The 24524-nt window shown below is 41.4% G+C and overlaps 1 protein-coding gene and 1 long non-coding RNA gene across 24 annotated transcripts in view; both read left to right on the forward strand.

Annotated features, from left to right (window-relative positions):
- The window catches only part of LOC118380297 (tripartite motif-containing protein 2-like), an 81010-nt gene extending 69209 nt beyond the window's left edge, over positions 1–11801 (forward strand). For all 23 annotated transcript variants that reach the window (XM_052459041.1, XM_052459047.1, XM_052459048.1 and 20 more), the window contains 2 exons: positions 3985–4125; positions 10688–11801. In XM_052459041.1, coding sequence (XP_052315001.1) covers positions 3985–4125; positions 10688–10840 — 294 coding nt within the window. In that variant the 3' untranslated portion in view covers positions 10841–11801. The remainder of the gene's footprint in view (positions 1–3984; positions 4126–10687) is intronic.
- Positions 11802–19804: 8003 nt separating this feature from the next.
- LOC127906882 (uncharacterized) lies at positions 19805–22376 on the forward strand. Its single transcript, XR_008063027.1, has 3 exons — positions 19805–19969; positions 21556–22163; positions 22240–22376. It is a non-coding gene; the product is annotated as an uncharacterized LOC127906882 (long non-coding RNA).
- The last annotated feature ends 2148 nt before the right edge of the window (positions 22377–24524 follow it).

Below are 24524 nucleotides of genomic sequence, written 5' to 3' on the forward strand. Positions count from 1 at the left end.
AGAATGAACCAGTCCTGACCATCGTTAACCCAGTAGAATGAACCAGTCCTGACCATCGTTAACCCAGTAGAATGAACCAGTCCTGACCATCGTTAACCCAGTAGAATGAACCAGTCCTGACCATCGTTAACCCAGTAGAATGAACCAGTCCTGACCATCGTTAACCCAGTAGAATGAACCAGTCCTGACCATCGTTAACCCAGTAGAATGAACCAGTCCTGACCATGAACCAGTTAACCCAGTAGAATGAACCAGTCCTGACCATCGTTAACCCAGTAGAATGAACCAGTCCTGACCATCGTTAACCCAGTAGAATGAACCAGTCCTGACCATCGTTATAGAATGAACCAGTCCTGACCATCGTTAACCCAGTAGAATGAACCAGTCCTGACCATCGTAGAATGAACCCAGTCCTGACCATCGTTAACCCAGTAGAATGAACCAGTCCTGACCATCGTTAACCCAGTAGAATGAACCAGTCCTGACCATCGTTAACCCAGTAGAATGAACCAGTCCTGACCATCGTTAACCCAGTAGAATGAACCAGTCCTGACCATCGTTAACCCAGTAGAATGAACCAGTCCTGACCATCGTTAACCCAGTAGAATGAACCAGTAACCCAGTAGAATGAACCAGTCCTGACCATCGTTAACCCAGTAGAATGAACCAGTCCTGACCATCCTGACCATTAACCCAGTAGAATGAACCAGTCCTGACCATCGTTAACCCAGTAGAATGAACCAGTCCTGACCATCGTTAACCCAGTAGAATGAACCAGTCCTGACCATCGTTAACCCAGTAGAATGAACCAGTCCTGACCATCGTTAACCCAGTAGAATGAACCAGTCCTGACCATCGTTAACCCAGTAGAATGAACCAGACCATCGTTATAGAATGAACCAGTCCTGACCATCGTTAACCCAGTAGAATGAACCAGTCCTGACCATCGTTAACCCAGTAGAATGAACCAGTCCTGACCATCGTTAACCCAGTAGAATGAACCAGTCCTGACCATCGTAACCCAGTAGAATTAACCCAGTAGAATGAACCAGTCCTGACCATCGTTAACCCAGTAGAATGAACCAGTCCTGACCATCGTTAACCCAGTAGAATGAACCACCATCGTCCCAGTGACCATCGTTAACCCAGTAGAATGAACCAGTCCTGACCATCGTAGAATGAACCCAGACCATAGAAGAATGAACCAGTCCCATCGTTAACCCAGTAGAATGAACCATCCTGACCATCGTTAACCCAGTAGAATGAACCAGTCCTGACCATCGTTAACCCAGTAGAATGAACCAGTCCTGACCATCGTTAACCCAGTAGAATGAACCAGTCCTGACCATCGTTAACCCAGTAGAATGAACCAGTCCTGACCATCGTTAACCCAGTAGAATGAACCAGTCCTGACCATCGTTAACCCAGTAGAATGAACCAGTCCTGACCATCGTTAACCCAGTAGAATGAACCAGTCCTGACCATCGTTAACCCAGTAGAATGAACCAGTCCTGACCATCGTTAACCCAGTAGAATGAACCAGTCCTGACCATCGTTAACCCAGTAGAATGAACCAGTCCTGACCATCGTTAACCCAGTAGAATGAACCAGTCCTGACCATCGTTAACCCAGTAGAATGAACCAGTCCTGACCATCGTTAACCCAGTAGAATGAACCAGTCCTGACCATCGTTAAGTAGAATGAACCCACCATCGTAGAAGAATGAACCAGTCCTGACCATCGTTAACCCAGTAGAATGAACCAGTCCTGACCATCGTTAACCCAGTAGAATGAACCAGTCCTGACCATCGTTAACCCAGTAGAATGAACCAGTCCTGACCATCGTTAACCCAGAACCAGTCCTGACCATCGTTAGAGAATGAACCAGTCCTGACCATCGTTAACCCAGTAGAATGAACCAGTCCTGACCATCGTTAACCCAGTAGAATGAACCAGTCCTGACCATCGTTAACCCAGTAGAATGAACCAGTCCTGACCATCGTTAACCCAGTAGAATGAACCAGTCCTGACCATCGTTAACCCAGTAGAATGAACCAGTCCTGACCATCGTTAACCCAGTAGAATGAACCAGTCCTGACCATCGTTAACCCAGTAGAATGAACCAGTCCTGACCATCGTTAACCCAGTAGAATGAACCAGTCCTGACCATCGTTAACCCAGTAGAATGAACCAGTCCTGACCATCGTTAACCCAGTAGAATGAACCAGTCCTGACCATCGTTAACCCAGTAGAATGAACCAGTCCTGACCATCGTTAACCCAGTAGAATGAACCAGTCCTGACCATCGTTAACCCAGTAGAATGAACCAGTCCTGACCATCGTTAACCCAGTAGAATGAACCAGTCCTGACCATCGTTAACCCAGTAGAATGAACCAGTCCTGACCATCGTTAACCCAGTAGAATGAACCAGTCCTGACCATCGTTAACCCAGTAGAATGAACCAGTCCCATGACCATCGACCATTAACCCAGTAGAATGAACCAGTCCTGACCATCGTTAACCCAGTAGAATGAACCAGTCCTGACCATCGTTAACCCAGTAGAATGAACCAGTCCTGACCATCGTTAACCCAGTAGAATGAACCAGTCCTGACCATCGTTAACCCAGTAGAATGAACCAGTCCTGACCATGAAATGAACCAGTCCTGACCATCGTCCCAGTAGAATGAACCAGTAGAATGAACCAGTCCTGACCATCGTTAACCCAGTAGAATGAACCAGTCCTGACCATCGTTAACCCAGTAGAATGAACCAGTCCTGACCATCGTTAACCCAGTAGAATGAACCAGTCCTGACCATCGTTAACCCAGTAGAATGAACCAGTCCTGACCATCGTTAACCCAGTAGAATGAACCAGTCCTGACCATCGTTAACCCAGTAGAATGAACCAGTCCTGACCATCCCAGTAGAATGAACCAGTTAACCCAGTAGAATGAACCAGTCCTGACCATCGTTAACCCAGTAGAATGAACCAGTCCTGACCATCGTTAACCCAGTAGAATGAACCAGTCCTGACCATCGTTAACCCAGTAGAATGAACCCTGAGTCGTTAACCCAGTAGAATGAACCAGTCCTGACCATCGTTAACCCAGTAGAATGAACCAGTCCTGACCATCGTTAACCCAGTAGAATGAACCAGTCCTGACCATCGTTAACCCAGTAGAATGAACCAGTCCTGACCATCGTTAACCCAGTAGAATGAACCAGTCCATCGTTAACCCAGTAGAATGAACCAGTCCTGACCATCGTTAACCCAGTAGAATGAACCAGTCCTGACCATCGTTAACCCAGTAGAATGAACCAGTCCTGACCATCGTTAACCCAGTAGAATGAACCAGTCCTGACCATCGTTAGTAGAATGAACCAGTCCTGACCATCGTTAACCCAGTAGAATGAACCAGTCCTGACCATCGTTAACCCAGTAGAATGAACCAGTCCTGACCATCGTTAGAAGAATGAACCAGTCCTGACCATCGTTAACCCAGTAGAATGAACCAGTCCTGACCATCGTTAACCCAGTAGAATGAACCAGTCCTGACCATCGTTAACCCAGTAGAATGAACCAGTCCTGACCATCGTTAACCCAGTAGAATGAACCAGTCCTGACCATCGTTAACCCAGTAGAATGAACCAGTCCTGACCATCGTTAACCCAGTAGAATGAACCAGTCCTGACCATCGTTAACCCAGTAGAATGAACCCGTCCTGACCATCGTTAACCCATTAGAATGAACCAGTCCTGACCATCGTTAACCCAGTAGAATGAACCCGTTCTGACCATCCTCCCTCCCTCCCACTCTCTCTCTCTCTCTCTCTCTCTCTCTCTCTCTCTCTCTCTCTCTCTCCATCTCTCTCTATCTCTCTCTCCTCTCTCTCTCTCTCTCCCTCCCTCCCTCCCTCTCTCTCTCTCCCTCCCTCTCCCTCCCTCTCTCCCTCCCTCCCTCCCTCCCTCCCTCCCTTCCAGGTGTTCACCCCAGAGGGAGAGCTGCTGTTGAAGTTTGGATCTAATGGAGAGGGCAACGGTCAGTTTAATGCTCCTACAGGCGTGGCCGTCGATGTGAACGGGAACATCATTGTAGCCGACTGGGGCAACAGCCGCATACAGGTATAGATATATATAGATATACAGTACCAGTCATACAGGTATAGATATACAGTACCAGTCATACAGGTATAGATATAGATATATAGATATATAGATATACAGTACCAGTCATACAGGTATAGATATATATAGATATAGATATAGATATACAGTACCAGTCATACAGGTATAGATATAGATATATAGATATACAGTACCAGTCATACAGGTATAGTTTAATATATATATAGATATATATATAGATATACAGTACCAGTCATACAGGTATAGTTTTATATATATATAGATATACAGTACCAGTCATACAGGTATAGTTTAATATATATATATATATAGATATACAGTACCAGTCATACAGGTATAGTTTATATATAGATATACAGACCAGTCATACAGGTATAGATATATATATATATATATAGATATACAGTACCAGTCATACAGGTATAGTTTAATATATAGATATATATATATATATATAGATATACAGTACCAGTCATACAGGTATAGTTTAATATATATATATAGATATACAGTACCAGTCATACAGGTATAATATATAGATATATATATATATAGATATACAGTACCAGTCATACAGGTATAGTTTAATATATAGATATACAGTACCAGTCATACAGGTATAGTTTTATATATAGAGATATATATATAGATATACAGTACCAGTCATACAGGTATAGTTTATATAGATATACAGTACCAGTCATACAGGTATAGTTTTATATATAGATATACAGTACCAGTCATACAGGTATAGTTTAATATATAGATATATATATAGATATACAGTACCAGTCATACAGGTATAGTTTATTATATAGATATATATATATAGATATACAGTACCAGTCATACAGGTATAGTTTAATATATATATATAGATATACAGTACCAGTCATACAGGTATAGATATAGATATATAGATATACAGTACCAGTCATACAGGTATAGGTTTATATATAGAGATATATATATAGATATACAGTACCAGTCATACAGGTATAGTTTAATATATATATATATAGATATACAGTACCAGTCATACAGGTATAGTTTAATATATATATATATAGATATACAGTACCAGTCATACAGGTATAGATATAGATATATAGATATACAGTACCAGTCATACAGGTATAGTAGATATATATATATAGATATACAGTACCAGTCATACAGGTATAGATATAGATATATAGATATACAGTACCAGTCATACAGGTATAGTTAATATATATAGATATACAGTACCAGTCATACAGGTATAGATATAGATATATAGATATACAGTACCAGTCATACAGGTATAGTTTAATATATAGATATATAGATATACAGTACCAGTCATACAGGTATAGTTTAATATATAATATATATATATATAGATATACAGTACCAGTCATACAGGTATAGTTTAATATATAGATATATATATATAGATATACAGTACCAGTCATACAGGTATAGTTTAATATATAGATATACAGTACCAGTCATACAGGTATAGTTTAATATATAGATATACAGTACCAGTCATACAGGTATAGTTTTATATATAGATATATATATATATAGATATACAGTACCAGTCATACAGGTATAGATATAGATATATAGATATACAGTACCAGTCATACAGGTATAGGTTTATATATAGATATACATACCAGTCATACAGGTATAGATATATATATAGATATACAGTACCAGTCATACAGGTATAGATATATAAATATATAGATATACAGTACCAGTCATACAGGTATAGTTTAATATATATATATAGATATACAGTACCAGTCATACAGGTATAGTTTTATATATAGATATACAGTACCAGTCATACAGGTATAGATATAGATATATAGATATACAGTACCAGTCATACAGGTATAGATATATAAATATATAGATATATACCAGTCATACAGGTATAGATATATAAATATATAGATATACAGTACCAGTCATACAGGTATAGTTTTAATATAGATATACAGTACCAGTCATACAGGTATAGATATAGATATATAGATATACAGTACCAGTCATACAGGTATAGATATATAAATATATAGATATACAGTACCAGTCATACAGGTATAGTTATAAATATATAGATATACAGTACCAGTCATACTGGTATAGTTTAATATATAGATATACAGTACCAGTCATACAGGTATAGTTTTATATATAGATATATATATATAGATATACAGTACCAGTCATACAGGTATAGATATAGATATATAGATATACAGTACCAGTCATACAGGTATAGATATATAAATATATAGATATACAGTACCAGTCATACAGGTATAGTTTAATATATAGATATATATATACAGTACCAGTCATATACAGGTATAGGTTAATATATAGAGATATATATATAGATATACAGTACCAGTCATATACAGGTATAGGTTAATATATAGAGATATATATATAGATATACAGTACCAGCCGTATTCAGGTATAGTTTAATATATAGATATATATATATAGATATACAGTACCAGTCATACAGGTACAGTTTTATATATATATATTGTAATGCAACTGCAGGGAACAGGTCTCGAACCCTTAACCTTCTAGCCCGAGGTCCGGCGCCCTATCGACTGTCCTGCAAAAGCATGCTCGCGCGTCAGAGTCGATTTCCGAGCTTATAAACCCAGAGTCATTACAATATATATATATATATATCATACACAGTATATGGACATCATCGTAGCCGGCTGGAGCAACATCTGCATACAGTACACTACCGGTCAAAAGTTTTAGGACACCTTCTCATTCAAGGGTTTCTCTTTATTTCGACTATTTTCTACGTTGTAGAATAATAGTGAAGACATTAAAACTATGAAATAACACATATGGAATCATGTAGTAACCAAAAAAAAAAGTGTTAAACAAATCAAAATATATTTTATATTTGAGATTCTTCAAAGAAACCACCCTTTGCCTTGATGACAACTTTGCACACTCTTGGCATTCTCTCAACCAGCTTCATGAGCTGCTCACCTGGAATGCATTTCAATTAACAGGTGTGCCTTCTTAAAAGTTAATTTGTGGAATTTATTTTCATCTTAATCCATTTGAGCCAATCAGTTGTTTTGTGACAAGGTAGGTGTGGTATACAGAAGATAGACCTATTGGGGGAAATACCAAGTCCATATTATGGCAAGAGCAGCATAAATAAGCAAAGAGAAACGACAGTCCATCATGAAGGTCAGTCAATATGGAACATTTCAATAATGTTTTTTTTCAAGTGCAGTCGCAAAACCATCAAGTACTATGAAACTGACTCTCATGAGGACCGCCACAGGAAAGGAAGACCCAGAGTTACCTCTGCCTCAGAGGATAAGTTCATTACAGTTACCAGCCTCAGAAATGTCATCCCAAATAAATGTTTCACAGAGTTCAAGCAACAGACACATCTCAACATCAAATGTTCAGAGGAGACTGTGTGAATCAGGCCTTCATGGTCGAATTGCTGCAAACAAACCACTACTAAAGGACATCAATAAGAAGAGACTTGCTTTGGCCAAGAAACATGAGCCATGGACATTAGACTGGTGGAAATCTGTCTTTTGGTCTGATGAGTCCAAATGTGTTTTTTTTTTTTCATTCCAACCGCTGTGTCTTTGTGAGACGCAGCATAGGTGAACGGATGATCTTTGCATGTGTGGTTCCCCCCGTGAAGCATGGAGGAGGAGGTGTGATGGTGTGTGGTTCCCACCGTGAAGCATGGAGGAGGAGGTGTGATGTGTGGGGGTGCTTTGCTGGTGACACTGTCAGTGATTTATTTATAATTCAAGGCACACTTAACTAGCATGGCTACCACAGCATTCTGCAGCGATACTCCATCCCATCTGGTTTGAGCTTAGTGGGACTATCATTTGTTTTTCAACAGGACAATAACCCAACACACCTCCAGGCTGTGTAAAGGCTATTTGACCAAGAAGGAGAGTGATGGAGTGCTGCATCAGATGACCTGGCCTCCACAATCACCTGACCTCAACCCAATTGAGATGGTTTGGGATGAGTTGGACTGTGGAGTGAAGGACAAGCAGCCAACAAGTGCTCAGCATATGTGGGAACTCCTTCAAGATTGTTGGAAAAGCATTCCAGGTGAAGCTGGTTGAGAGAATGCCGAGAGTGTGCAAATCTGTCATCAAGGCAAAGGGTGGCTACTTTGAAGAATCTCAAATATAAAATATATTTTGATTTGTTTAACACTTTTTTTGGTTACTACATGATTCAATATGTGTTATTTCTTAGTTATGATGTCTTCACTATTATTCTACAACGTAGAAAATATTAAAATAAAGAAAAACTAAAGATAGTAAACATTATTTTTTTAAATAGTCAAAAATAAATAAATAGTCAAAATAAAGAAAAACCCTTGAATGAGTAGGTGTGTCCAAACCTTTGACTGGTTCTGTATATTTCATGTATCAGTATATCGACTGGGTACATATACATAATGTATTCTGAATACTTCAGAAAGTATTCACACCCCTTGACTTTTTCCCCATTTTGTTGTGTTACAGCCTGAATTTAAAATAGATAGTTTTTTTTCTCAGCCATCTAAACTTGTGGAGGCGGTTTTGGGGGGGACGGCGGCTCATAATAATGGCTGGAATGGAGTCGATGGAATGGCATCAAATACCTGGAGACCATATTTATGATGTATTTTATACCATTCTACCCTTTACACTCCAGCCATTACCACAAGCCCATCCTCCCAATTAAAGTGACACCAACCTCCTGTGATCTACACACAATACCGCATAATGAAAACATGTTTTTTAGAAATGTTTGCAAATTTATTGGAAATGAAATACAGATATATCTCATTTACATAAGTATCCTCCCCCTCCTCTCCAGGTGTTAATTTACATAAGTATCCTCCCCCTCCTCTCCAGGTGTTAATTTACATACGTATCCTCCCCCCTCCTCTCCAGGTGTTAATTTACATAAGTATCCTCCCCCTCCTCTCCAGGTGTTAATTTACATAAGTATCCTCCCCCCTCCTCTCCAGGTGTTAATTTACATAAGTATCCTCCCCCCTCCTCTCCAGGTGTTAATTTCCATAAGTATCCTCCCCCCTCCTCTCCAGGTGTTAATTTACATAAGTATCCTCCCCCCTCCTCTCCAGGTGTTAATTTACATAAGTATCCTCCCCCTCTCCTCTCCAGGTGTTAATTTACATAAGTATCCTCCCCCTCCTCCCATAAGTATCCTCCCCTCTCCTCTCAGGTGTTAATTTACATAAGTATCCTCCCCCTCCTCTCCAGGTGTTAATTTACATAAGTATCCTCCCCCTCTCCACTCCAGGTGTTAATTTACATAAGTATCCTCCCCCTCCTCTCCAGGTGTTAATTTACATAAGTATCCTCCCCCTCCTCTCCAGGTGTTAATTTACATAAGTATCCTCCCCCCTCCTCTCCAGGTGTTAATTTACATAAGTATCCTCCCCCCTCCTCTCCAGGTGTTAATTTACATAAGTATCCTCCCCCTCCTCTCCAGGTGTTAATTTACATAAGTATCCTCCCCCCTCTCCAGGTGTTAATTTCATAAGTATCCTCCCCTCCTCTCCGGGTGTTAATTTACATAAGTATCCTCCCCCTCCTCTCCAGGTGTTAATTTACATAAGTATCCTCCCCCCTCCTCTCCAGGTGTTAATTTCCATAAGTATCCTCCCCCCTCCTCTCCAGGTGTTAATTTACATAAGTATCCTCCCCCTCCTCTCCAGGTGTTAATTTACATAAGTATCCTCCCCCCTCCTCTCCAGGTGTTAATTTACATAAGTATCCTCCCCCCTCCTCTCCAGGTGTTAATTTACATAAGTATCCTCCCCTCTCCTCTCCAGGTGTTAATTTACATAAGTATCCTCCCCTCTCCTCTCCAGGTGTTAATTTACATAAGTATCCTCCCCCTCATCTCCAGGTGTTAATTTACATAAGTATCCTCCCCTCCTCTCCAGGTGTTAATTTACATAAGTATCCTCCCCCTCCTCTCCAGGTGTTAATTTACATAAGTATCCTCCCCTCTCCTCTCCAGGTGTTAATTTACATAAGTATCCTCCCCCTCCTCTCCAGGTGTTAATTTACATAAGTATCCTCCCCCTCTCCTCTCCAGGTGTTAATTTACATAAGTATCCTCCCCCCCCTCTCCAGGTGTTAATTTACATAAGTATCCTCCCCCTCCTCTCCAGGTGTTAATTTCCATAAGTATTCTCCCCCTCCTCTCCAGGTGTTAATTTACATAAGTATCCTCCCCCCTCCTCTCCAGGTGTTAATTTACATAAGTATCCTCCCCTCTCCTCTCCAGGTGTTAATTTACATAAGTATCCTCCCCTCTCCTCTCAGGTGTTAATTTACATAAGTATCCTCCCCCCTCATCTCCAGGTGTTAATTTACATAAGTATCCTCCCCCTCCTCTCCAGGTGTTAATTTACATAAGTATCCTCCCCCCTCCTCTCCAGGTGTTAATTTACATAAGTATCCTCCCCCCTCCTCTCCAGGTGTTTGACGGTAGTGGCTCCTTCCTGTCCTATATCAACACATCAGCTGACCCTCTCTATGGACCTCAGGGTCTGGCTCTCACCTCTGATGGACACGTGGTGGTGGCCGACTCTGGGAACCACTGCTTCAAGGTCTACAGATACCTACAGTAGTGGGATGGAGGAACGGAGGGAGGGGTGGAGGAATGCAGAGATGAATGGACAGAACTACTGTTCAAAGGTCTACAGATACCTACAGTGAACTTAAACGATGGCCAATAAAATCAGTTCCTCTCTCTGCTCTGACGACATGTCACTCATCTGCAATACTATTGGCCAGAGGAACAAAGCGAGAACATCTATTGGCCAACTTCAAAACAGACCTGGGACCTAACTCTTGACTCGCCAGACACGGCTCAATATGAAACCAACGTCAACCTGTTTATCTGCTCTTAAACTCACGTACTGCTATGGATTCTACAAAATAATGATATAGATTGTTCGATTGAGGATTGTCGTGTGCTAAATCAATAAGAAATGTTCAAGAACGTGACTATGGTTATTCTAATACTCCACAGGTACAGTATATCAATGATTCCATCAATCAATCAATTCATTATTGGCTGATTGATTTGATGTATTGAGTTAACAGGCAGCTTGCGACGTTACGCTTGGATGAGGTATATATTCAACCATCTATTTTTTTCCGGAAAAAAATTATGTTTTTGCGTCCCAAATTTCTCCCTATGGGCCTGGGTCAAAAGTAGTGCACTACATAGGGATTAGGGTGCTGTTTGGGACGTATTGGCTCTGATCAAAGGTAGTGCACTACATAGGGATTAGGGTGCTGTTTGGGACGTATTGGGTCTGATCAAAGGTAGTGCACTACATAGGGATTAGGGTGCTGTTTGGGATATAGACGCAGTCGCAAGATAAAATGGAAGAGTATATATATTTGTGAAATTATATTTACTATTAATACCGATCAATAACCGTTTGCAAACCAAGAGTCATCAGTGACGTTTTCAACCCCCTCATTAGAAAATACTAGACCGTATGGCTCGATTCAATCCGTATCGCTGAAGTTCAGCGCTGTAATGAGATTGTGATTTCTGATTGAGCCAACATATACAGCCGTGAAAGTTTCTCCATGGGGGGTCAATATTGCCTTTTGAGTTTCTATTATGGGGGACTGGTGGAGGCTGACACTGGGTCAGATATATGGGGATTGGTGGAGGCTGACACTGGGTCAGATATATGGGGACTGGTGGAGGCTGACACTGGGTCAGATATATGGGGGACTGGTGGAGGCTGACACTGGGTCAGATATATGGGGGACTGGTGGAGGCTGACACTGGGTCAGATATATGGGGGACTGGTGGAGGCTGACACTGGGTCAGATATATGGGGGACTGGTGGAGGCTGACACTGGGTCAGATATATGGGGGACTGGTGGAGGCTGACACTGGGTCAGATATATGGGGGACTGGTGGAGGCTGACACTGGGTCAGATATATGGGGGACTGGTGGAGGCTGACACTGGGTCAGATATATGGGGGACTGGTGGAGGCTGACACTGGGTCAGATATATGGGGACTGGTGGAGGCTGACACTGGGTCAGATATATGGGGGACTGGTGGAGGCTGACACTGGGTCAGATATATGGGGGACTGGTGGAGGCTGACACTGGGTCAGATATATGGGGGACTGGTGGAGGCTGACACTGGGTCAGATATATATGGGGGACTGGTGGAGGCTGACACTGGGTCAGATATATGGGGGACTGGTGGAGGCTGACACTGGGTCAGATATATGGGGGACTGGTGGAGGCTGACACTGGGTCAGATATATGGGGGACTGGTGGAGGCTGACACTGGGTCAGATATATGGGGGACTGGTGGAGGCTGACACTGGGTCAGATATATGGGGGACTGGTGGAGGCTGACACTGGGTCAGATATATGGGGGACTGGTGGAGGCTGACACTGGGTCAGATATATGGGGGACTGGTGGAGGCTGACACTGGGTCAGATATATGGGGGACTGGTGGAGGCTGACACTGGGTCAGATATATGGGGACTGGTGGAGGCTGACACTGGGTCAGATATATGGGGGACTGGTGGAGGCTGACACTGGGTAAGATATATGGGGACTGGTGGAGGCTGACACTGGGTCAGATATATGGGGGACTGGTGGAGGCTGACACTGGGTCAGATATATATGGGGACTGGTGGAGGCTGACACTGGGTGAGATATATGGGGGACTGGTGGAGGCTGACACTGGGTCAGATATATGGGGGACTGGTGGAGGCTGACACTGGGTCAGATATATGGGGGACTGGTGGAGGCTGACACTGGGTCAGATATATGGGGGACTGGTGGAGGCTGACACTGGGTCAGATATATGGGGGACTGGTGGAGGCTGACACTGGGTCAGATATATGGGGGACTGGTGGAGGCTGACACTGGGTCAGATATATATGGGGGACTGGTGGAGGCTGACACTGGGTCAGATATATATGGGGGACTGGTGGAGGCTGACACTGGGTCAGATATATATGGGGGACTGGTGGAGGCTGACACTGGGTCAGATATAAGGAATATTGCCTTTTGAGTTTCTATTGTGCTGTAGTGCATATCTTCAGTGCTACGGATTGAATCGAGCCCGTAAATGTTTGATTTACTCGCCAAGAATGAGTAAATCAGTTGTTTTATTATTATGTGCACTGTTGCTTGTCGATAATAGAATGCTCATAGCGGAATACCGGTGGATTCTAGAAGAATACCGGTGGATTCTAGAAGAATACCGGTGGATTCTAGAAGAATACCAGAGTATTCTAGAAGCATGCTTCTTCATTTTATTGACTGTATCAATCTGTTAGCATCCGACAAACAATGATCTTTTACAACCATATCTAAGAGTTACACAATTCCAGAAATTTCACCCCCAAATTCCATGCAGGTTTTCCAGACATCCTGGTTGTCCTTGAATGAGGAGGGAATAGGCAGGAAATCCCGGGAATCTTTCAACTGGGATTTCTGGAAAGTTTGCATGGAAATTTGGTAATTTTAGAACCCTATAAATCATATCATACTCTAACATCTGGTTAACGGGGAGGATTGGATGAGGAATCTGGTTAATGGGGAGGATTGGATGAGGAATCTGGTTAACGGGGAGGATTGGATGAGGAATCTGGATAATGGGGAGGATTGGATGAGGAATCTGGATAATGGGGAGGATTGGTTGAGGAATCTGGGGATGGTTGAGGAATCTGGATGGGGAGGACTGATTGGATAGGGGAATTGGTGAGGAATCTGGTTAATGGGGAGGATTGGATGAGGAATCTGGATAATGGGGAGGATTGGATGAGGAATCTGGATAATGGGGAGGATTGGATGAGGAATCTGGATAATGGGGAGGATTGGTTGAGGAATCTGGGGAATGGGGGATTGGATGGGGAATCTGGATAATGGGAAGGATTGGATGAGGAATCTGGATAATTGGGAAGGAATTGGATGAGGAATCTGAGAATAATGGGGAGGATTGGATGAGGAATCTGGATAATGGGGGATTGGATGAGGAATCTGGGGGAAGGATTGGATGAGGAATCTGGATAATGGGGAGGATTGGATGAGGAATCTGGATAATGGGGGATTGGATGAGGAATCTGGGGAAGGATTGGATGAGGAATCTGGATAATGGGGGATTGGATGAGGAATCTGGATAATGGGGAGGATTGGGAGGAATCTGGATAATGGGAAGGATTGGATGAGGAATCTGGATAATGGGGAGGATTGGATGAGGAATCTGGATAATGGGGAGGATTGGTTGAGGAATCTGGATAATGGGGGGATTGGATGAGGAATCTGGATAATGGGAAGGATTGGATGAGGAATCTGGATAATGGGAAGGACTGGATGAGGACTCAGGGGTTGTGTACCAAGTGGAACACTGTTTCCCAGCGCCCTATGGTCCTTCAACGTAGTACACTACATTGGGAATAGGGTGCTGTTTGGAATGCTAGCTTTCACACGCGAGGCTCCTCCACATCTCCAACGCTACAGGAAGTAATGAGAACATTACTGAACACCGTCACGACGTGAATCACTTGTGTGTCTGTTATTATGTGAGGTTATTTTATTTATGGCTTTTATAACGCTATTTGTTTATTTAATGTATTCATGTATTTATGTTTTCATGTAAATCGTGGGAGTGTTAAGAGCCCATTGTCGGGCCTTTTGAATGTTTCCCCCGTAATTCGTCTGCGATGCGACGGACCACGTTTGGACAGACTGTTTTACGATTGCCTTTCTTCGCGATCGTTTTGTGTTTTTGTACGGAACGAATGAACGAACCGACGTGTTTACATTTACATTTAAGTCATTTAGCAGACGCTCTTATAAAAAATAAAAAATCCAGAGCGACTTACAAATTGGTGCATTCACCTTATGACATCCAGTGTTTCAATAGTTTTTCTTCTGGAATGTTCATCTCATTGTTCCAGACACACAGCCTTACATTCATTCCTATCGCCATGTCGTACCAATGTTATTTTGACATTATTTTACAATTGTTGTAAACGATATTAGATATAGGTAACTTTCTCAGTACCCTAGGGTTTTAGGTTTATAGGTTATACTCTATGTCTGCATCCTATCCCCTACGTAGTGCACTACTTTAGATCAAAACCCTATGTGATAAGTAGTGCACTACTTTAGATCAGAACCCTATGTGATAAGTAGTGCACTACTTTAGATCAGAACCCTATGTGATAAGTAGTGCACTACTTTAGAGATCAGAACCCTATGTGATAAGATAGTGCACTACTTTAGATCAGAACCCTATGTGATAAGTAGTGCTATTTAGATGAACCCTATGTGATAAGTAGTGCACTACTTTAGATCAGAACCCTATGTGATAAGTAGTGCACTACTTTAGATCAGAACCCTATGTGATAAGTAGTGCACTACTTTAGATCAGAACCCTATGTGATAAGTAGTGCACTACTTTAGATCAGAACCCTATGTGATAAGTAGTGCACTACTTTAGATCAGAACCCTATGTGATAAGTAGTGCACTACTTTAGATCAGAACCCTATGTGATAAGTAGTGCACTACTTTAGATCAGAACCCTATGTGAAAAGTAGTGCACTATAGGGAACCCTATGGATAAGTGCACTACTTTAGATCAGAACTTGTATAATGGTTAAAATCACTGTTCTTCAATCAGAACCTCCTAGTCTACTTTAGATCAGAACCCTATGTGATAAGTAGTGGACTACTTTAGATCAGAACCCAGTGATAAGTAGTGCACTACTTTAGATCAGAACTATGTGATAAGTAGTGCACTACTTTAGATCAGAACCCTAGTGATAAGTAGTGCACTACTTTAGATCAGAACCCTATGAGATAAGTAGTGCACTACTTTAGATCAGAACCCTATGTGATAAAGTAGTGCACTACTTTAGAACAAACCACTATGTGATCAAACTAGTGCACTACTTTAGATCAGAACCCTATGTGATAAGTAGTGCCCTTTAGATCAGAACCCTATGTGATAAGTAGTGCACTACTTTAGATCAGAACCTATGTGATAAGACTCCCAATCAAGAACCGTGATTGTGCACTACTTTAGATCAGAACCCTATGTGAAAAGTAGTGCACTACTTTAGATCAAACCATGTGATAAGTAGTGCACCTCTTTAGCACTGAGAATGCATTTGGGATGCAGGCTTTATAATGGTTAAAATCACTGTTCTTCAATCCTGGTCTCTGCGAGCCCACAGGGTGAGGGATTAGTTCCAACTGCACTAACCAGTCTGTTAACATCTATAGTCCAAGTCTGGATGACTAGTTGATTTTTAACCTTTATTTAACTAGGCAAGTCAGTTAAGAACAAATTATTTAGTGCGCTGGGACGACGCTGGGCCAATTGTGCACCACCCTATGGGACTCCAATCAAGGCCGGTTGTGATACACCTGAATCAAACCAGGTCACTGTCCTCTAGCACTGACCTTAATTTTAAATTTTAATTTTACCCAGGCAAGTCAGTTAAGAACACTTATTTTCAATGACCCATTAACTAAGGGGCAGAACACAGATTTGTACCTTCAATACTTTGAACTGTGTTACTGTCCAACGCTGTAACCACTAGGCTGCTTAAGCCCCGCAGTGCCTGGAGGCCACTCGACCCCTGATTAGCTGCCAGTCTGTTAACATCTATAGTCAAAGTCCATTAGCTGTATCTGGTTTGATGGAGGGGATGGCAATAAAACCTGAGTACCGGGGTCGTTGAACACTGATGACATCACTTCCTGGGTGACCTTTCAAGTCTTGTTACCTGGCACTAAAACATGACTCATTAATAAAGCATTGATTCAATACTTTGTGTGTCTGCTGTGTGTGTTTAAGCGACCTGGAGGGACAATAGAGCCCTGAGTACCAGGCCATTAGGACCTGATGGAGGGACAATAGAGCCCTGAGTACCAGGCCATTAGGACCTGATGGAGGGACAATAGAGCCCTGAGTACCAGGCCATTAGGACCTGATGGAGGTACAATAGAGCCCTGAGTACCAGGCCATTAGGACCTGATGGAGGGACACTAGAGCCCTGAGTACCAGGCCATTAGGACCTGATGGAGGTACAATAGAGCCCTGCTCCTGAGTTGTGTCTCCTCTACTCTACCACTAGAGGGAAGCAGAGAAAAGGTAGAGAACCCTGAAACCCTGAAACGATTGGGAAAGATAGGCAGTGACATTGCCCCTAGACACTGATCTTGGGTCAGTTTTGCATTTCCCCACTAATGTTTAAGGTTAGGATTGGGGGAGGAGAAGCTGATTCTAGATCTGTACACAAAGGTAACCTGCCTAAATGACTACCGACCCGTAGCACTCACGTCTGTAGCCATGAAGTGCTTTGAAAGGCTGGTCATGGCTCACATCAACACCATTATCCCAGAAACACTAGACCCACTCTAGTTTGCATACCGCCCAAACAGATCCACAGATGATGCAATCTCTATTGCACTCCACACTACCCTTTCCCACCTGGACAAAAGGAACACCTATGTGAGAATGCTGTTCATTGACTACAGCTCAGCGTTCAACACCATAGTGCCCTCAAAGCTCATCACTAAGCTAAGGACCCTGGGACTAAACGCCTCCCTCTGCAACTGGATCCTGGACTTCCTGACGGGCCGCCCCCAGGTGGTAACGGTAGGTAGCAACACATCTGCCACGCTGATCCTCAACACTGGAGCTCCCCAGGGGTGCGTGCTCTGTCCTCCCTGTTCACCCACGACTGCATGGCCAGGCACGACTCCAACACCATCGTTAAGTTTGCAGACGACACAACAGTCTGATCACTAACAATGACGAGACAGCCTATAGGGAGGAGGTCAGACACCTGGCCGGCTGGTGCCAGAATAACAACCTATCCCTCAACGTAACCAAGTCTAAGGAGATCCAATTGTTAGTAGTTACTGTCTTGTCTCATCGCTGCAACTCCAGTACGGGCTCGGCAGAGACGAAGGTCGAAAGCCATGCGTCCTCCGAAACACAACCCAACCAAGCCGCACTGCTTCTTAACACAGCATCCAACCCGGTAGCCAAGCGCCCGGCACACCACAAGAGTCGCTAGTGCGCGATGAGACAAGGATATCCCTACACAATTGACGCCAGGCCAATTGTGCATCGCCCCACGGACCTCCCGGTCGCGGCCGGCTGCGACAGAGCCTGGGCTCAAACCCAGAGTCTCTGGTGGCACAGCTGGCCCTGCGATACTCTAGACGACTGCGCCACCCGGGAGGCCCTCAACCTCTCTTTTTGTTGTGCTACTCGCTGTTTATCATATATGCATAGTCACTTTAACTATACATTCATGCACTTACTACCTCAATTGGTCCGACCAACCAGTGCTCCCGCACATTGGCTAACTGGGATATCTGCATTGTGTCCCGCCACCTGCCAACCCCTCTTTTACGCTACTGCTACTCTCTGTTCATCATATATACATAGTCACTTTAACCATATCTACATGTACATACTACCTCAACAGCCTGACTAACAGGTGCCTGTATATGGCCTCTCTAATGTATATAACCTCTCTACTGTATATAACCTCTCTACTGTATATAGTCTCTCTACTGTATATAGCCTCTCTACTGTATATAGCCTCTCTACTGTATATAACCTCTCTACTGTATATAGCCTCTCTACTGTATATAGTCTCTCTACTGTATATAGCCTCTCTACTGTATATAGCCTCTCTACTGTATATAACCTCTCTACTTTTATAGCCTCTCTACTGTATATAGCCTCTCTACTGTATATAGTCTCTCTACTGTATATAGCCTCTCTACTGTATATAGCCTCTCTACTGTATATAACCTCTCTACTGTATATAGCCTCTCTACTGTATATAACCTCTCTACTGTATATAGCCTCTCTACTGTATATAGTCTCTCTACTGTATATAACCTCTCTACTGTATATAGCCTCTCTACTGTATATAACCTCTCTACTGTATATAACCTCTCTACTGTATATAGCCTCTCTACTGTATATAACCTCTCTACTGTATATAGCCTCTCTACTGTATATAGTCTCTCTACTGTATATAACCTCTCTACTGTATATAGCCTCTCTACTGTATATAACCTCTCTACTGTATATAGCCTCTCTACTGTATAGAGCCTCGCTACTGTATATAGCCCCGCTACTTTTATAGCCTCTCTACTGTATATAGCCTCACTACTGTATATAGCCTCGCTACTTTTATAGCCTCTCTACTGTATATAGCCTCTCTACTGTATATAGCCTCTACTTTATATAGCCTCTCTACTGTATGTAGCCTCTACTGTATATAGCCTCTCTACTGTATATAGCCTCTCTACTGTATATAGCCTCGCTACTGTATATAGCCTCTCTACTGTATATAGCCTCTCTACTGTATATAGCCTCCTACTGTATATAGCTCCTCTACTGTATATAGTCTCTCTACTGTATATAGCCTCTCTACTGTATATAGCCTCTCTACTGTATATAGCCTCTCTACTGTTTATAGCCTCTCTACTGTATAGAGCCTCTACTGTATATAGCCTCTCTACTGTATATAGCCTCTCTACTCTCTCCTCAGCATTTCACTGTGAGGTCTACTACACCTGTTGTATTCAGCATTTCACTGTAAGGTCTACTACACCTGTTGTATTCAGCATTTCACTGTAAGGTCTACTACACCTGTTGTATTCAGCATTTCACTGTGAGGTCTACTACACCTGTTGTATTCAGCATTTCACTGTAAGGTCTACTACACCTGTTGTATTCAGCATTTCACTGTGAGGTCTACAACACCTGTTGTATTCAGCATTTCACTGTAAGGTCTACTACACCTGTTGTATTCAGCATTTCACTGTAAGGTCTACTACACCTGTTGTATTCAGCATTTCACTGTAAGGTCTACTACACCTGTTGTATTCAGCATTTCACTGTAAGGTCTACTACACCTGTTGTATTCAGCATTTCACTGTAAGGTCTACTACACCTGTTGTATTCAGCATTTCACTGTAAGGTCTACTACACCTGTTGTATTCAGCATTTCACTGTAAGGTCTACTACACCTGTTGTATTCAGCATTTCACTGTGAGGTCTACACCTACTGTATTCAGCATTTCACTGTGAGGTCTACTACACCTGTTGTGTTCAGCATTTCACTGTGAGGTCTACTACACCTGTTGTATTCAGCATTTCCTTGTAAGGTCAACTACACCTGTTGTATTCGGCATTTCACTGTAAGGTCTACTACACCTGTTGTATTCAGCATTTTACTGTGAGGTCTACTACACCTTTTGTATTCAGCATTTCACTGTAAGGTCTACTACACCTGTTGTATTCAGCATTTCACTGTAAGGTCTACTACACCTGTTGTATTCAGCATTTCACTGTAAGGTCTACTACACCTGTTGTATTCAGCATTTCACTGTGAGGTCTACTACTCCTGTTGTATTCAGCATTTCACTGTGAGGTCTACTACACCTGTTGTATTCAGCATTTCACTGTGAGGTCTACTACACCTGTTGTATTCAGCATTTTACTGTGAGGTCTACTACACCTGTTGTATTCAGCATTTCTCTGTAAGGTCTACTACACCTGTTGTATTCAGCATTTCACTGTGAGGTCTACTACACCTGTTGTATTCAGCATTTCACTGTGAGGTCTACTCCACCTGTTGTATTCAGCATTTCACTGTGAGGTCTACTACACCTGTTGTATTCAGCACTGTAAGGTCTACTACACCTGTTGTATTCAGCATTTCACTGTGAGGTCTACTACACCTGTTGTATTCAGCATTTCACTGTGAGGTCTACTACACCTGTTGTATTCAGCAGCACTGTAAGGTCTACTACATCTGTTGTATTCAGCATTTCACTGTAAGGTCTACTACACCTGTTGTATTCAGCATTTCACTGTAAGGTCTACTACACCTGTTGTATTCAGCATTTCACTGTGAGGTCTACTACACCTGTTGTATTCAACATTTCACTGTGAGGTCTACTACACCTGTTGTATTCAGCATTTCACTGTGAGGTCTACTACACCTGTTGTATTCAGCATTTCACTGTGTTGTCTACTACACCTGTTGTATTCAGCATTTCACTGTAAGGTCTACTATACCTGTTGTATTCAGCATTTCACTGTAAGGTCTACTACACCTGTTGTATTCAGCATTTCACTGTGAGGTCTACTACACCTGTTGTATTCAGCATTTCACTGTGAGGTCTACTACACCTGTTGTATTCAGCATTTCACTGTAAGGTCTACTACACCTGTTGTATTCAGCATTTCACTGTGAGGTCTACTACACCTGTTGTATTCAGCATTTCACTGTGAGGTCTACTACACCTGTTGTATTCATCATTTCACTGTGAGGTCTACTACACCTGTTGTATTCAGCATTTCACTGTAAGGTCTACTACACCTGTTGTATTCAGCATTTCACTGTGAGGTCTACTACACCTGTTGTATTCAGCATTTCACTGTGAGGTCTACTACACCTGTTGTATTCAGCATTTCACTGTGAGGTCTACTACACCTGTTGTATTCAGCATTTCACTGTGAGGTCTACTACACCTGTTGTATTCAGCATTTCACTGTGAGGTCTACTACACCTGTTGTATTCAGCATTTCACTGTAAGGTCTACTACACCTGTTGTATTCAGCATTTCACTGTGAGGTCTACTACACCTGTTGTATTCAGCATTTCACTGTAAGGTCTACTACACCTGTTGTATTCAGCATTTCACTGTAAGGTCTACTACACCTGTTGTATTCAGCATTTCACTGTAAGGTCTACTACACCTGTTGTATTCAGCATTTCACTGTAAGGTCTACTACACCTGTTGTATTCAGCATTTCACTGTAAGGTCTACTACACCTGTTGTATTCAGCATTTCACTGTAAGGTCTACTACACCTGTTGTATTCAGCATTTCACTGTGAGGTCTACTACACCTGTTGTATTCAACATTTCACTGTGAGGTCTACTACACCTGTTGTATTCAGCATTTCACTGTAAGGTCTACTACACCTGTTGTATTCAGCATTTCACTGTGAGGTCTACTACACCTGTTGTATTCAACATTTCACTGTAAGGTCTACTACACCTGTTGTATTCAGCATTTCACTGTAAGGTCTACTACACCTGTTGTATTCAGAGCACGTGACAAACATTGATTTGATTTGATTGAATTTGTAACTAGGCGAAACTTCACTATGGAGCCAGATAGCCACCGTCAACAGTAAAATTATTAGATTAGCACGCGCTCCAGCAGGTACATTGCCTAGATCAGTCCTATCCCCTACATACAGTGCCTTTGCCTTGCGAAGTATTCGGCCCCCTTGAACTTTGCAACCTTTTGCCTCATTTCAGGCTTCAAACATAAAGATATAGAACTGTATTTTTTTGTGAAGAATCAACAACAAGTGGGACACAATCATGAAGTGGAACGACATTTATTGGATATTTCAAACTTTTTTAACAAATCAAAAACTGAAAAATTGGGCGTGCAAAATTATTAGATGGACTGGGGCCGAATACTTTCGCAAGGCACTGTATATCTTACACTTCACTCCCAAAGCCAATTCCTGTTTGGCCGCCTTTCCTTCCTGTTCTCTGCTGCCAATGACTGGAACGAACTGCAAAAATCACTGAAGCTGGAGACTCTTACCCGCCTCACTAGCTTTAAGCACCAGCTGTCAGAGCAGCTCACAGATCACTGCACCTGTACATAGCCCATCTGTAAACAGCCCATCCAACTACCTCATCCCCATACTATATTTATTTATCTTGCTCCTTTGCACCCCAGTATCTCTACTTGCACATTCATCTTTTGCACATCTACCATTCCAGTGTTTAATTGGTATATTGTAATTACTTCACCACCATGGCCTATTTATTGCCTTACCTCCCTTATCTTACCTATATATATATATATCTTACCTCATTTCCACTCACTGTATATAGACTTTTTGTATTATTTTGTTCTACTGTATTATTGACTGTATGTTTGTTTACTCCATGTGTAACTCTGTGTTGTTGTTTGTGTCGAACTGCTTTGCTTTATCTTGGCCAGGTAGCAGTTGTAAATGAGAACTTGTTCTCAACTGGCCTACCTAGTTAAATAAAGGGTTAGGGTTATATATATAAATACCTGGTTAAATAAAGGGTTAGGGTTATATATATATAAATACCTGGTTAAATAAAGGGTTAGGGTTATATATATATAAATACCTGGTTAAATAAAGGGTTAGGGTTATATATAAATACCTGGTTAAATAAAGGGTTAGAGTTATATATATAAATACCTGGTTAAATAAAGGGTTATATATATAAATACCTGGTTAAATAAAGGGTTAGAGTTATATATAAATACCTGGTTAAATAAAGGGTTAGAGTTATATATAAATACCTGGTTAAATAAAGGGTTATATATATAAATACCTGGTTAAATAAAGGGTTAGGGTTATATATATAAATACCTGGTTAAATAAAGGGTTAGGGTTATATATATAAATACCTGGTTAAATAAAGGGTTATATATATAAATACCTGGTTAAATAAAGGGTTAGGGTTATATATATAAATACCTGGTTAAATAAAGGGTTATATATATAAATACCTGGTTAAATAAAGGGTTAGGGTTATATATATAAATACCTGGTTAAATAAAGGGTTATATATATAAATACCTGGTTAAATAAAGGGTTATATATATAAATACCTGGTTAAATAAAGGGTTAGGGTTATATATATAAATACCTGGTTAAATAAAGGGTTATATATATAAATACCTGGTTAAATAAAGGGTTATATATATATAAATACCTGGTTAAATAAAGGGTTATATATATAAATACCTGGTTAAATAAAGGGTTAGGGTTATATATATAAATACCTGGTTAAATAAAGGGTTATATATATAAATACCTGGTTAAATAAAGGGTTATATATATAAATACCTGGTTAAATAAAGGGTTATATATATAAATACCTGGTTAAATAAAGGGTTAGGGTTATATATAAAAATAACTGGTTAAATAAAGGGTTAGAGTTATATATATAAATACCTGGTTAAATAAAGGGTTAGAGTTATATATATAAATACCTGGTTAAATAAAGGGTTATATACATATAAATACCTGGTTAAATAAAGGGTTAGGGTTATATATAAAAATAACTGGTTAAATAAAGGTGAAATAGAAAAAATTCATTGCAATTAGACAGTGCATCTCATTACCATCTACTTACCATAGATGTTCCATATGGAAAAGATATAGAAGTATTAGGCAAGATTACAATATA

This window comes from Oncorhynchus keta, chromosome 13, assembly GCF_023373465.1.
Source record: "Oncorhynchus keta strain PuntledgeMale-10-30-2019 chromosome 13, Oket_V2, whole genome shotgun sequence".
NCBI classification, from domain to species: Eukaryota; Metazoa; Chordata; class Actinopteri; order Salmoniformes; family Salmonidae; genus Oncorhynchus; species Oncorhynchus keta.